Raw genomic sequence first — 14,681 nt, 5'->3', positions numbered from 1 at the left:
ACTGAGTGGGAGGGGAGGGGTTACAGACACACAGTGCAGTGAGCACATGAACTGGAGTGAGGGAGAGACGAGAGTGAGAGAGCACTGCTACATAGTCAGACTGCAGGCAGGACAGGTGACAAACATGAGCATAGTAAAATTTGGACACATTTTAATGTAATTGATAGTTCGAGGGCAGAGTGCAGACTTTGCAAAATTTAAATTTCATATCAGGCAGGCTCCACAAACAACCTGCACAGGCATGTGTGTTCTGTTCACCCATCAATTCAGTTAGAGGAGGAAAGACAAGCAAGGGAACCTGCTGTTAATGAAGGTGCCAGTGTGTCTACAGTATCATCCAGGACAACACCACAGCCACCAAAACCTGCAGCCCAGAGCTCTATAACCCCAGTAAAACTAAATAATTTCAAATTAATAAGGCAATATAAACAATAAATATTCTATATAATGTGTTTTTTACATTAATATTTCTTTTTACACATAATTTGCTAATAAATTTATTGAAGCAACAAAAAAATCTGAGGAGCCACTTGGGAGCTGAAAGAGCCGGCTCTTTTTAGGGAGCCGAGCCAAAAGAGCCAGCTTTCTAAAAAGAGCCGAAATTCCCATCACTACAACAGACTTGAATGATCCCCATGACTGTGACAGTGCTATAACAACTTTGACCTGGAGGAGCGCTGTTTCTCTCATTTCAGGAAATTATTGAACATTTTATTTTTACAAACGTATGAAATGTTTCTACTAAAATAACATTTGTAGATTTGTTTTTATGTGTGGATACTGAGGAATTATATTGTTTTTCTGCAGAGATGTGGTGCAGCTGAGTTTTCCCATTTGAATGTTATTTTAATGCACTAAGCACCTTAAACTCCTCCGTTATATTACACTTGGAGTCTCAGATACCTCAAAGCTCTGCACATAAAAACAAAGATAAATATAATCATAATCATCTTTATTGATACAACTAGATTTGTTGTGTTTTGGGTGAACTGTCCCCCACTAGCTCACTCTTTTCATTTTACACTGCAGTGTTGCTCATTCACACAAGAGGGAGGCACAGTACAACTATCCTCATAAAAAGGCAGTGTGTGTGTGTGTGTGTGTGTGTGTGTGTAAGGAAATGTATTATTAATCCTCCTTAGTTGATCTCAAAGAAACTTAAGCATCTGTGGAGCAGCATGATCATTTAATAATAGCATTTTAATTACAAACGGATGCCAACTAGGTTTTAAAGGAATTTACAAATAATTTACCTTTGTATTTTGGTTCTTAACAATAAACGTAGTAAGAGAAAAGAAAAAGATAATGAAAGTACTGCAAAAGTCATGAATAATAAATAGAAAATAGAAAAATCTAGTAATTTTCAACAACAAATACAAAAAAAAAAAACATATTTAAAACATATGTAGCTATATTTCATTGTGCCTCCTAAGTATCGTGGACCTCTCTGAGTTTCAGGGGCTCACCCCCCTTTTAAAGTCACCCTGGGGTGATAGTAGAGTGAATGTCTCTTTTAAAAGGCCTTAACACCGTCCTGCCGCTACGTGCCGCTACTGGCCTCTGAGTCTCCCACATCCTCTCAGCTCCACTGTAAATGCTGCTCCATCCTCCCTCAGTCGTGACTGGACTGCTGATGAGTAGTTGACATTTCAGAGCTCCCCTTGGGATGCATTATGTGTACAGTATAGCCTCAAACACCCTGATCAAATCAGTGGCACGTGTTTAGACTGATGGGCTGCTGTTGAATGCTGAATGAATGAAGGCTGCAGATACTTTTGGCTTCACTTTTATTTGGCTATATTTTTTAAAATATATATATTTATATTTATATGTGGGCTGAATGGAATATAATTTCAATTGCAGCACTATGAAAATCTGTTTCTTTTCAACTATCAAGTCAGCCAAAGATAAAGAAGAACTGCACTAAAATTTGGCGCTTTTAGCCTTCAAAATTAAATGCACCTCTGTCAGTGTGAGATCAATGTCACTCAGGGCTCGCCGAGTGTGTTTTAATATGAAAGTCGTAACCGGAAGTGCTGTCCCAGATGATCCAGTCCAGTCTGACACCAATTTCAGCGCACAGACATCCTCTGCACTCCGCGCGTGTGGACCCACGGTGTGATGTGTGTGTGTGTGTGGGGCGTGTGTGCGTACGTGTGTGTGTGAGAGAGCGTGTGTTTGCGTGTGTGTGTGTGTGTAAACACAGCACGGTCGGCTCATGTTAGGAGCGAGGACCAGGTCTGAGCGCTGCAGGATCGACCAGGCTGAATCGTGCTCGGTGGCCGCTCAGATGAGGAGATGGCAGCCGAATCGACCCGGAGATTCACCAAGAACCTGCTGAAGCCGGGGAGCGCGGCGGAGATACGGCAGACGGCGTGCAACGCGGTCAGACGCTCCACTGTGACGGTGAGTGGACCCGTATGAATTGTAAAAACATGGTGGTAGTGAAAAAAACACGCATCACCACCTGTGGGCCCGAAGCTTTTCGCTGCTCTGAGCTTTGAGCGTCACATCTGGATGTGAATTTAGATCTGGTGTCATCTGTGCCAGCGTCTGCGAGAGCCACGCCGCACCGCTGCACCGTATCTCTGGCAGAACTGACATTGGCATTCACGTTGCATCTTTCTTTGCAGTGGATGAGCAAAAGCTGCACGGTGCAGCAGAGCAGTGCAGCCCCTGTCTATTGATCCTGCAGGGGGAACAATTCAATACGTTTGAATGGAGAGACTAATGCTCAGAATACGCAGGAATCGCCACATTTCTTTCCACCATTGAAAAGATGTCGCTTATTGGCTGGTAATGTGGCTGTAAGTCACAGAGCCTATCATATTCCCTTGTGGGTTGGAGTTTATTTCAGTGTGGCTGGCTGAAGTGAATGAAATGCAGTAAATAGAGGCTTGGTAGTAGGATAGTGGGATGCGGCATGACACAGACAGCGGTTTACATCTGCACAGCGGTGCAAAGAGACACCAGGAAAGATGGAGGGAGGATCAGTGAGGGGCATTAATTCGACCACCAGGCTTGATTTACGACTAATTCTATTATCAGGCTATTTTCACATCCTCAATTGTGGAACGTCTGCTCCAGTGGGTGTGTCAGGCCTTATAATGAGAGGCTATGATTGACACATAAGATAGTGGGAGGAGGGGTAATCCAGGAAAAACCAGCCACACACACAGATGTACGCGCGCAAACACACACAAGGAGGAGGATTTGTGTTTTGATGATGTCCTTTTGATTCATCTGGCAGAGGACAAATCCTCTACCTTACGTTTTTGCATGTGTGTGTCCATTCTGTGGAGATTAGCATGGAGAAAGGTCACTCCACTCCAGTCTCTTTGCTGCTACTCTACATCCTCTTCACTCTGGTGTTAGTGTGTCAGTGGGACACAGGCAGCGCAGAGCATAGTGAGAATAGATTGGAATTAAGAGGGAAAATGTAGTATTGTTTTTAAAATGGGTGCCTGGCTGAAGATGGGATTAAAATGGAAAAGAATTGAATAGGCTCACAAAAATGAATGAAACATTGCTCTAGATTAGAGTTTTTCCCACTAGAAAGTAGATTTTTTTACGTGAGCAGCCAGATGTTACCACTAATGCTGGGTCAGCTGGATAGAGCGGAATACAATATAATAGGACAAGCCTTAAAAGTAAAGGTTTACTGACAGTATGCATTTGTCATGTCCCCAAATGGAGTACAAGAGAGTAGTGTTTATTGATTCCTTTATTGGATATAGAAATTGACTGGTGAGTCACCTTGTGTTGGTATTATTTAGGACACTGATACATGTGTTGCACAGCTGTAACAACCTCACTGAGCTTCTCTGGCTTGCCTGCAGCTGAAGTCACACATCGAGTCTGTGGTTTTCAAGTAGAGACACCACAGACAAGTGACAAGTTAAAAAGAAAAAGGAAGTGTGGGGTATAAACATGTATTTCCTTCTGGAACAAGAGGCACTGAAGTTGCCTGATGTTCCACCGTTATCACAATGTTTTAGTGCTTTCTCCAAAGAGAATATTTTCTACAAAAACAAAGTCTGATGTCCCACATGTATTGCTACAGATACCATAAGATATTGGACAACATGGATAACACCTTCTTTGCCAGTATATGTAAAGATAAATATCATGATGCAATGCATCATGCTCTTGATAAAAAAGTTCAGAAATTGTTGGTGAATAGAATAACCAGACGGGCACAATTGTTTTGGCTAATCCAAAGAATTGAATACCAAACAAGTCAAGCTACTTTATCTCTGACCATGTGTGACACAGACCACAATAGGACAATACACCATAAGTCATAAAAGGTACCCATATCGCAGTGTAAATAATAATAATAATAATAATAATAATAATACTTTTTACCTATAGGCGCCTTTCAAGGCACTCAAGGTTGCTTTACAGTAAAAGACAATAACATACATTAAAATGGCAGAAAATACATTAAAAACAGACAATGGACGGTAAGGATATGATCGGAAAGTACAGTGAGTCACAGGGAATATGCAAGTTGGAACAGGTGGGTTTTGAGTTTAGTTTTAAAAAGTGTAATGTGGTATTTACATCAAAATGTCATATGTTTGACAAGTTTATGCTGTCTCATGCATAAACTGACATATTGGCCGCACCTACACAGAATTTACCAGAACACACAACCATTTCATAAAACGGAAGTTGTTGTTTTGTGGCAGTGAGAAGTGAAATGGAAATTGTGACTGAAATGTGACAATGTTTGCAAAAACACCTGCTTTTTTTGTCTTTACCGTCCTCCAGCCTCAAATCCTTCCTATATCTAGAAAAAAGTAATGCCTCTAAAGTTGAAATAAGCCATAAAGAGCTACTTGAATTCATTTTCTGTGCGGACATAGGATGCAGAAATGTGGACAGAAAGGGAGGGGGAAGCTAGGTGGAAGAGTAAGCATGTGTGTAAATGTGCGGGTATAGCGCTTGTGTGCACAGGCTTAAGTTAAGTGGGTGTGTAAATGTCCATAGGCACATGTGTGTGTGGACGTTTTTGTGAGTGTGTTAATGCGTGGCCTTTGTTGGTGAAAGAAACCAGGTCAGCAGAATCAGGCCCTATGGCATAACATTCAGTGAAGCGTGAGTCTCTTTCTCTCTCTCTCTCTCTCTGACCCCCCTCTCTTTATTCATAGTAGCCGATAGTTTTCTTCATTCACTGAACATGACCCCCTCTCTTCTGACTTTACTCCCCGTCTCAACACGCCTTCACCGATGCAGATTCTTTTATATTTGAGGGGCCTCTGACACTGTTTTCCTCTGTGCTTCTCACTGCCCCACTGCTCTGCATGGGTCCCCAGTCAGGTTGGATCAGGTTGTGAAGCGTGTGTAAGTATATAGCATACATGATACCTGGTAAATCCCCCCTGGTGCATGCTGGATTTTTCTCTGATGAACTCCTCTGTGAAAGCAATCACTGCTTTCTCACTGCTTTACTGTTTCTCGCAGTGGTCAGCCCACCCACTCCTCAAATATGCAGGGAGAATGGATGGCTAGATAGATACAAGAATGAAGGATGTAATGGCGGTTGAGTTTTGTTTTAGTTGCTTCAGTGACCATGGGATCTTTTCCATTACGTCTTTTCTGGCCTCTGCCTGGCTCCGAGCTCCTGTACAGTGAAACTAAATATAAAAACAGATGCAAGATACATTTCACATATAAGATAATGGAATAGGTTTTGCATCAAACCTAACCTGTTGCCTTTAAACCAACTTAACAACTAAATTAACAGTATTTTAGACCTTTTGCTGGTACCAGAATGAGAGTGTTTATTATGACTCTCAGTAAAAGTGAGCAGCGTAGCTCTGTAGACACAAGTGTCATTCTTGTTGTGACTCTGGCTGCCTGCTGGGATGAACCACATGTCATACCATGCCTGAAGGATGGCAGCCACACTAACCACACAGCCAGAGATTGGGGCCAACATGTCCACACCGGCATCCCACTGGAGCTCAGTTTATTTGCCCAGTAGCACAGGCTTGCTTGTATGCAGTCACCAGCACTTGCTGCTTTAAGGCCATATGCATCCTCATGTATTTTCCACACTGTATCCAAATTTTGGTGTTATATCACGGTTCTTCTGTCTTTCCTTTGGCATCAGATGATGCCACTCCTTGCGCTTGGCATCCACTATGCCCTTATGGTGCTTCGTGCCTGATCACATGTTGACTATTTTTGGTGGCTTACCCCAGACTCTAGGCATTTGCTGGGAATTTTCCATTTCGTTACAAACCAGTGTCTGTTGTCCAGTCCAGAGATGGCCCTATAATCATATAATGTTAAGTTATCTAGTGTGTATAATCACTGCACAGAGTTTTTCCTGATTTAGCTTATGAATATTTTTTTTTTATTGCTGTTGTGGATCATTTTCCAAAGTAAAGGTGGATACAGCTGACTGTTTATTGCCATTGGCTATTTCAAACAGGTTTCAAGTCTCTGCAATTGATTTTCATATCATACAACCATGACTGCAACTAACAATTACACTCATTATCAGTGAATCATCTGAGGATTGTTTTGTCTCACAGTGCCCAAGGTAAACATCTGCAAATTCCTTGTTTTGTCCGACCAACAATCGGAAAACTCAAAATATAAGATTCACAACATTGTGAAATATAATTTTACAAGAATGAAAATCCTCACATTTGGCACTGGAATTAGTTTTGCTCTATTGGTTACTGATGACAATTAATAAATTATCAGAATATTATTGATTAATGTTCTGACGATCAACTAAATGATCACTCAAATAATTGTTTCAGCACCGTACAGGTACCAAAGGCTGCCTTGAAGGCAACTGAAACCATAGAGGTACTTAAGTAATTCCTTACCTCCCCAACAAAGCCCAGAGAAAATTAAGCTCAATTCTTATTGTGAACTTTTGATATAATTTTTTGATTCATGTCTCTTTGACGTTAAGAACTGCCTGGAAGGTATGAAATCACCCCAAAAGCGCATGCTTTGGGAAGTGGCTGACAGTGATGTAAAATACATGTGACTCATAGTTAATGGGCTTAAACATGCACAAACCCTTTGGTACGGTGGTCCTTTACCAATGCGGTTCACCTCCACGCTCATGTGCATGCTCCTGCTCTCCTAAACTAAATCGCCAGAGAGCCGTATGTATTTTTTGGCCTTAACGCTAAACATGAACACACACACACACACTCCCGCTGCAGCATATAGAAAAAAGCTCACACTGTGGTTAAAGTTGAAGTGCTTTTCCTCCCTGAAGTTCCTTCATGTTTTATGATCCAAAGCTTTCACTGGAGGTTCTCAGGTGTTCGTATTTCAGTGACTTCCCTTTAGCTTGCTTTTTTTATTTTTCAGTCTTTCAGGCTTCATCCCGTTTCTTATCTAACTCAAGGCGCTTAAAAGGAAGATGGGATATTTCATATCTCCTCTTCTTTCTTCTCCTCTCCTCTCTCCAGAGACTGTTTTTGTCTTGTCTCATTGCATTTATTTCACTTTCTCTGCTTTCTGTTAATCTGTATGCACACAAGCCTTTATTTCTCTGTCTTCTGGGCATGCACTAATCGTGTTCTGTCCGTGCATGTCTGTTCTTCTAGTAAAATACCACTACTGGGCATGCCTGTCTGTCTGTCTGGAGCTAAAAAGTGTGTCAGACAGCGTGACGCAGTCATTTGTTGGTGGGGGGTACGTCTACCCAGCTTTCCCCAGTGATGTGTTGCGGGTCTGTGTGGCCGTTGGGGGACATGCTGTCAGTCTGACTTTGCTCTCTCCTCATGCCACATCATGTCAACTGCCTGGGATGCATTGTACATGACTGCTGACCTGCCTATTTGTCCAGCATATATGCAAAGCATGCGCCTGTATGTCTATGTGCGTGTTTGTGTGTGTGTGTGTGTGTGTGTGTGTGCTACTTATACAACCATTTAGACTGTGTAAAAATCTTGTAGCATGTACAATAATATATCGCCCAATATACAATAATAATGAGCTTTATTTATGCAGCACTTTTTTTAAATGTTCCAAAGTGCTTTAAAACAATATCAGATTTGACAAGACAGTTAAAATGAGATTCAAACTAAAGGACAAAAGCGCATATGAAGTCAAACCAAATAAATAAAGATAAGATAAAGAGGAACAGTATAAATAAAAAGATAGCAAAATGTTACCCACAGCTGGGTGTATGGGTGCTTGAGTGTACTGCAACTCCTTTTAGATCCGTGTCACTGCAGTTTCATCTTGATTTGACCACAGTGCACTGCAGTTTCAAGAACAGTGATGTCCGTGTCGTGTTAGTCAGCCCCTGGCAGCATGTAACGCAAACTAATATGCGAGTCTCATGCGAGTTAGTCAAACTGATAATGCTGTAAATCAATTGTCCCAGAGGAGAGGAACCCGTTAGATTACCAGTAATTAGCCTACTCTTCCACGGTCATGCCTCTGTTACCACGGCAACAGAGAAAGGTCAGTCGGGATGGAATACTAACAGGAAGCGCTCTTATCGCTCATCAGTCCTCGTTTATCTCTACTTTTCCTCTTCTAGTATATCTTATTTCATCTCATCTATCTCTCCTCTGTTCCCACACTTCCACATATTTCAATAAATTCAGCTTGATAGTGTAGCCGCTTATATTATACTTATATTTAAATTACGTCTTCCAGCTGCTCTCTGAACACCCTTTTATTCATATGTTTTAAGTCTGGACAGTGGAGAGGCTGTAGTTGTTGGAGCAGACTTGCACCAATCCTGACATTTCTGTCACATGCCTCTCATTACATGCGGACAGGGCAAGGTAGGACAGGGACAGGAGTTGAGCCAGACTGGAGCTTATTAGGACATCACCAGTCTTATCATTTTAGAGAGCGAGACCATAAAGAGGGGGAAAACCAAGAAGAATGTGAGGGAGGAAGGGTGAGAAAAGGAAGAGAGAGATTCGGTAGACCTATCTCACCTCCCGGAGGAGTTCACACCGAGGCTCTACTGCAGATAACTTGTCCTCCTATAAACACTCTGTCTAATGTTTGTGTATGAGTTTGTGTTTTCTGCAGGCTATTGTCCAATTGTTATGTGCATGTCTTTATGTGCAGTATTTCCACATTAGGGTGTCTCATTGGCTTTAGCATTGTATGTACATGCCGTTGTTTGTATCTTTGTGCTATACTCATGCATCAGCTTGCAAGGTAGCAAGGTTTGAGGTCTCTGTGGACGGTCATGTAAGTGTTTCAGTTCTTGAAGAAAGTTGGTTTCTCAACACTTTAGGACAGAAAATACGCTCTGCTGTCGTCTTTATTCCCATGGAGTCAAATATAAAGCTGCTTCACAAATCAACATGTCCTTTCCCTGCCAATACAGTTATTCTCTTACATAAGTCGGGGTTTTGGAAATCAGACCACATTCGGGTTGTATAACCATATGAATAAGACTGTGAAAGAAAGAGAAAGAAACTCTCGCAGCAAGAACAATCAAGAAAAGAGCTTTTGGCCTTTCACATCACAGGGAAGCTGTTAAAGTAGCATTTTACAGAGTGATTATCAGAGTTTATAGTAGAGGTGGGTCACATCATCTAGAATAAAGCCTACCCCCACTAACATCATAAAACATGAAATTTAAGGTAAAAAGGGCAGAGATACTATTTCACAAAACAAATGCCCTATTTTTAGTGAATGTGGCTTCTGTTTAGACCATTATCTACTAGAAACATGTATCACAAAACAAGAGGCCTTATGATCCGAGTGGAAAAAAAACCCCTCTGCTAAACAATTTCCTTGGGGAAACCCTCATTATACTGAAACCCTCATTATACTGAAACTAAATTAGCACTGATACATGGTACTATATGACACTGACCATATGTCACCTCTTGGGTCCACCGTGTCGTGACCTATTGAATGTGAATGTGTGGTTGAAGACATCGTGGTTACCCGCTCCATCTCAGTTTGAGTGTATGTCATTTTTTTGTACTCTATATCTGTTAAACCAGGTTTTGAAAGTGCGCACTCTGACAATGTGGGACAGGATGTCGTGCTCGCTCTGTCTCTCTTTTTCTCTCACACCAAGTGTTTTTTCGTCTCTGAACAACTCAGCTTGCAACCTTTTCTGAGAAGCCGTGCAGCGCAGTTCTTCACGACGCCTTCGTCATGCGGTGCAACCTAAATGTGTGTTTCATATCAATTGGAGATTTCATCAGCAGGGTGACGCGTACTCATTCTGTTGCTCCTGTTAAACCTCCCCTCGCCCCATCTCCCCCTCTACTCCTCCCCCTACTTTGCATCTGCTTACCTCTCCCTCTTATATTTTTGCTTCTTACTTTTTGCCTCCCTCTACTCCGCTCTCTCCCTGCCTTTTTTCTCGCTTTGCCTTGTCTACCTCTACATGAATTCCCTAATTGCCTTCACTTCCTTTTTACTCCCTCATTCTTTCTCAAACTCAACTGGATTACACACACTCCACTCTTCTGCTCTCACTCCTTTTTATTTTGAGTGAATGCCTCTAGTGTCACCGGTGTGTATATACATGCAGACAAGAGAATAGAGAAAGGGATTAGAGGAGATGAATAGCTCTTTGACATTTGTTATGACTGAACTGCAGACGACTCAGCCGTGTTTGCCTGATAACAGTAGGACCGTGCACTGCCAGGCCTTGGTGTGCGTCTGTCCCCATCCTCTCAATGACTCTTTCAGAAAGGACAGAGAAATAAATGCAAAGAGAAGCAGATGCAGAAAGAAAAATCGGAGTCCGTCACTGTCACTAGTGACACTGTCTCCTGCTGAATTCCCCCACTGTTTGAACTCTGCGTGATGCTGCACAGTGATCTCAGTAGTGTGCATGCTGGGTTTGAGCTCAGGAAATTCATATTCTCCCCTGAAATACATGCAACTTTGTAATATCAGATTGCCATTTGTTGAATTGTATGAGAAGACAAAAAGCCTGTTTAGTTTAGGTAGGAAAACTTGACAGAGAGAAAGTATGTGTCTGTATGTATGTCAGTATTTGTGAGAGGTCACATGAGAGGAGGCGAGTGAGTGAGAGAAAGAGGTCCCCGGGGCTCCATGCATTGTGCCAATGTACGTTTACAATAGGCTCTTTGGAGAGGCTTCACAGCCAGTGAACTGCCCCATTCAGACTTAACTGACCAGGCTTTGCCTCACTGGAGCTTAACTTTTATCCTCTCTCTCCCTTTCTCTACTTTCTCTAAAACCCTCCATCCAGCCTCGCCATCCTGCCCTGTACCTTAATAGACACCATGTCCACTCGTCCATCCAGATTCCCTCCACGGCCCCCAGGGAGGGGAGGAGGGGGGGGTCCACTTCACATACTGGACTAAGAATAGTTCAGTGACTCTCTGCGAGTGAATTGCTGTGTTGTGTCTCTCCCTCACTCTGCATTCCAGAGTAGGAGGCTTGAATATGTAACTGCCATTACCGTCCGACCCCCCATGCCACGCTGCCCTCGCCCTGTTGTATCCACAGACACACACTCATACACACTGTGTGGCACTTATACGTGATGTGGACTTTCCCTCATTAACACTGGCTGGACAGAGTGAGACAGAGAGAGTACAGGAGTGATCTAATTATGTGACAAATTGGCAGGCAGGATAAAGAAAATGTGTCTACCATTTGTACAAGCCATCTTCAAAGTCTCTGAATCTTAAAACAGAATCATGTTTTTGTTAGATGGTGAAATCCTCTAAGATCTTTTTGTCCCTCTCTACTCTGCCTGTCTGACTGTTCCCTGTTAGCTTTGATCAAAGCGGCTGACCCACCAATAATCCCATCTGACCGTGTCTGTCCTCCTGGCCCTGGTGTCAGTAAGTAAAACTGAGAGAAGAAGAAACAAGCAGCCATTATTAATATTTCACCACCAGCACTCACTTCAGTTACCCACATCCACCCACACATACACACAAAGATGAAAGCACACATGTGCATACACCCATATTATTATGTCTGCAGTGCCTGGGCTCTTGTTACAGGTAGAACAGATAATTTTCACTTGCAGATAATGTGTCTTGAGTAGCAGCACACAAAAAGACAGAGCTGGCACAACTCATTGCACATGATAACTGGCAGAAGCCAAGATATGGTTGCTTTCATCGTGCTGTCAAGTGGTGAAACGCTGCATCATAATATATAAACTTCACTGGTGACTTTCTACCACATTATCTTTTTTACACTATTAATCAAAGGGCTGGGCAACGAGCTGAATTTATTAGGTCAGTAATGCTAGGAATGTGTTACTAGCCAAAATGTACAATAATCTTTCAATAAATATATTTAAACTAACCATGGCTGCAAAAACCAATGACATCTAACCAGGAGTCCAGCCAACCAACCAGCCAACAGCTCATCCTTGTTACAAGGCTGAGTTTGAGTATTTTGGGACATACAAAGAAAATATTTGCTTTCTTGCTGATAATTAGTTGAGAAGGTCAATACCAAGACACCACGCTAAACAAGAAGCTACAGCAGCCAGTTAGCCTAGCTTGGCATAAAGACTGGAAGCAGGCTCTGTCCAAAGGTAACAAAATCAGCCAAAAAAACCTAATGTAAAAATATCACGGTGTGGTTTTACTCTTTCTTGACCAGTGTCAAGCACTGTGAGCACTGTCTGCCTTGCAACCTCAGGGTGACAACAAAAGATACATTGTCCTAATTGGAGAGCTTTAGTTATGCGGGTAGGTGGATTTTGTTTCCTTTGAGCAGAGCCTGGGTACCTGTTCCCCCCTGTTTCAGTTTAGCGAAGGTAAGCTAGGCTAATGTACAGACATGAGAGCGGTATTTATCTTTTCAGCTGACATACACTGATGTACAAACAAACAAACAGTTATTGTTGTATTTCAACAATACTTTCATTTGATTATTTGAATGTTTCTCTTTCTGAGAATCAGAAGTCTTGAGAGGGTATGGTGATTGTATTGTCACAGATTTTTCTACCAGCAGTGGACATACATTTGACTCACAGATGCCGGTTCCACTCATTGCTATTCATGGCTGACCGACACAAAGAGGTGTCTCACTGACATGTGTCCCACAGACAAGGACTGAGGGGTAGGTAGGGGTGCTGAGGGGTGCTGTAGCACCACCTAAAATGAGACATAATAAAAATCATCAGTTCACACTTAGAATGACTTTCTTTTTCATTGGGATTTATATGCCTAATGCACTAGTATTTCTGGTAGGAAAGAGGTTTGACTTTGACTATTTTTAATTTGTTAGATATCGATATATCTTAGTTTATAATTACATTAAGGCGTTCTGGGGAGTTTAGAGTCTTTTCACGTGTCCCACTTTTTCAAAGTAACCAAAAACATCACCCTGTCAGACAGACCCAGACGGCTGAATCCAGCCAGCTACAGCTAGAGGAAATTAGGTAAGTGCTGCTGTACAGTGATACAGGTCTGTTCAGGCCAGTGGTACAACAGGATTTGTGGTTTGGTTATAGCTCTAGATTATGAAATATATCAGGTTACAAGAGCTTGCCCTAAAATTTTGAGATTTGGCAGAGTGTTACTTTAATTATGTTGAAACGTACTGTAATCCCCTGAGGGGAGAGAGATAACCTGATAATGGGTCAAATCTCTCACCCACATACAGGTACTGTCTCACTCCCTCTTCCTGTCCTTGCAGTTTTCAAATGTTACTACTGGTGTGTATGTTTGCTGTCTGCTTGTGAGACGCTCTAAAATTGTTGTCAGTTGCTGTTAATAACTATTTGACATAAGTCCCTGGCCTTTCAAATGAATGCAAAATGAATGTTGCACAGCATTTAGTATGATGCTATTGCATAGACTGCATTTTTCTCAGCACCCCCAACCTTGAATGACTTCCAGCATCCCTGCCCACAGGAAACCCTGAGCCAAAACGCTCAATAAGTGAAGATGGTAAAGGTGAAGAAACAATACTCAGATCCATGATTGTCATGCTTCAGGATGCTGATGTTGGAGAGTGGGAGTCTGTAGCATTTCTGCTTTATTTTTTTCTGTTTAGGATTTAAAGCCCTTCTATGTGTCTGTGCCGGCTCACTGTTTGCGTATTCTTACTTTTTATCTTTCTCTGCGCGTACATCAATTTTGTGTGCCTTAAATGTCAGCCAAAGAGCTGAAGGGGGATCTGCAAAAGAAATAAGGGAGGAAAAAAGCACCAGGAGGGAAAGAGGGAGACAGTGGAGTGATTTTGAGTCTGTGAGAAGAAGATAGAAATTGGGAAGGGTACGGGGGGAGGAAGGGGGAAAGGTACTGGAGGATAATACATATGAAAACGCATGAGGAAAAGTCTTCAGAGCAGCTGCGTCCTCAGTCTAAACTGGGACCTCAGGGAGAGGGAGCTGTGCTGAGTGGGCGTCTGGTAGATAGTTAGCGCTGGTGTAGAGGTTACACAGAGGTTACATGTAGGCTTTGTGTAGGTGTCATATGTAGGCGTCATGGCTGAATGATTTATTACAAACTAGGCATTCTAGTTGACTTTTTCTTTACTGTGAGGGTGTAGATTGGGGGTTGGCACAAAGTCTTGTGATTTATTTTTCACTCAGGCTGGAATGAGGCTGTACATATCCATTGTAGCTTATAACCGTAGTATCCATTGTGCTGGTATGTGTTTCTGGCATGTCTGCATAAAAGTAAATATTGGCTTGGGCCTGATTTTAGGATGAACATGGCAGGTTCAGAGCGAGGACATATTTTTCAAGCTAA

The 14,681-nt window shown here is 42.2% G+C and overlaps 1 protein-coding gene across 1 annotated transcript in view; it reads left to right on the top strand.

Moving 5' to 3' along the window:
- The first annotated feature begins 2,225 nt into the window (after positions 1 to 2,225).
- The window catches only part of dock10 (dedicator of cytokinesis 10), a 61,925-nt gene continuing 49,469 nt past the window's right edge, over positions 2,226 to 14,681 (top strand). The window contains exon 1 of the mRNA XM_070829963.1: positions 2,226 to 2,406. Coding sequence (XP_070686064.1) covers positions 2,299 to 2,406 — 108 coding nt within the window. The 5' untranslated portion in view covers positions 2,226 to 2,298. The remainder of the gene's footprint in view (positions 2,407 to 14,681) is intronic.

The sequence above is a fragment of the Pempheris klunzingeri genome, chromosome 4 (genome assembly GCF_042242105.1).
Source record: "Pempheris klunzingeri isolate RE-2024b chromosome 4, fPemKlu1.hap1, whole genome shotgun sequence".
Taxonomy (NCBI): Eukaryota; Metazoa; Chordata; class Actinopteri; order Acropomatiformes; family Pempheridae; genus Pempheris; species Pempheris klunzingeri.
The sequence above is the reverse complement of the archived record's forward strand: the minus strand, read 5'-3'. Positions and strand labels throughout refer to the sequence as shown.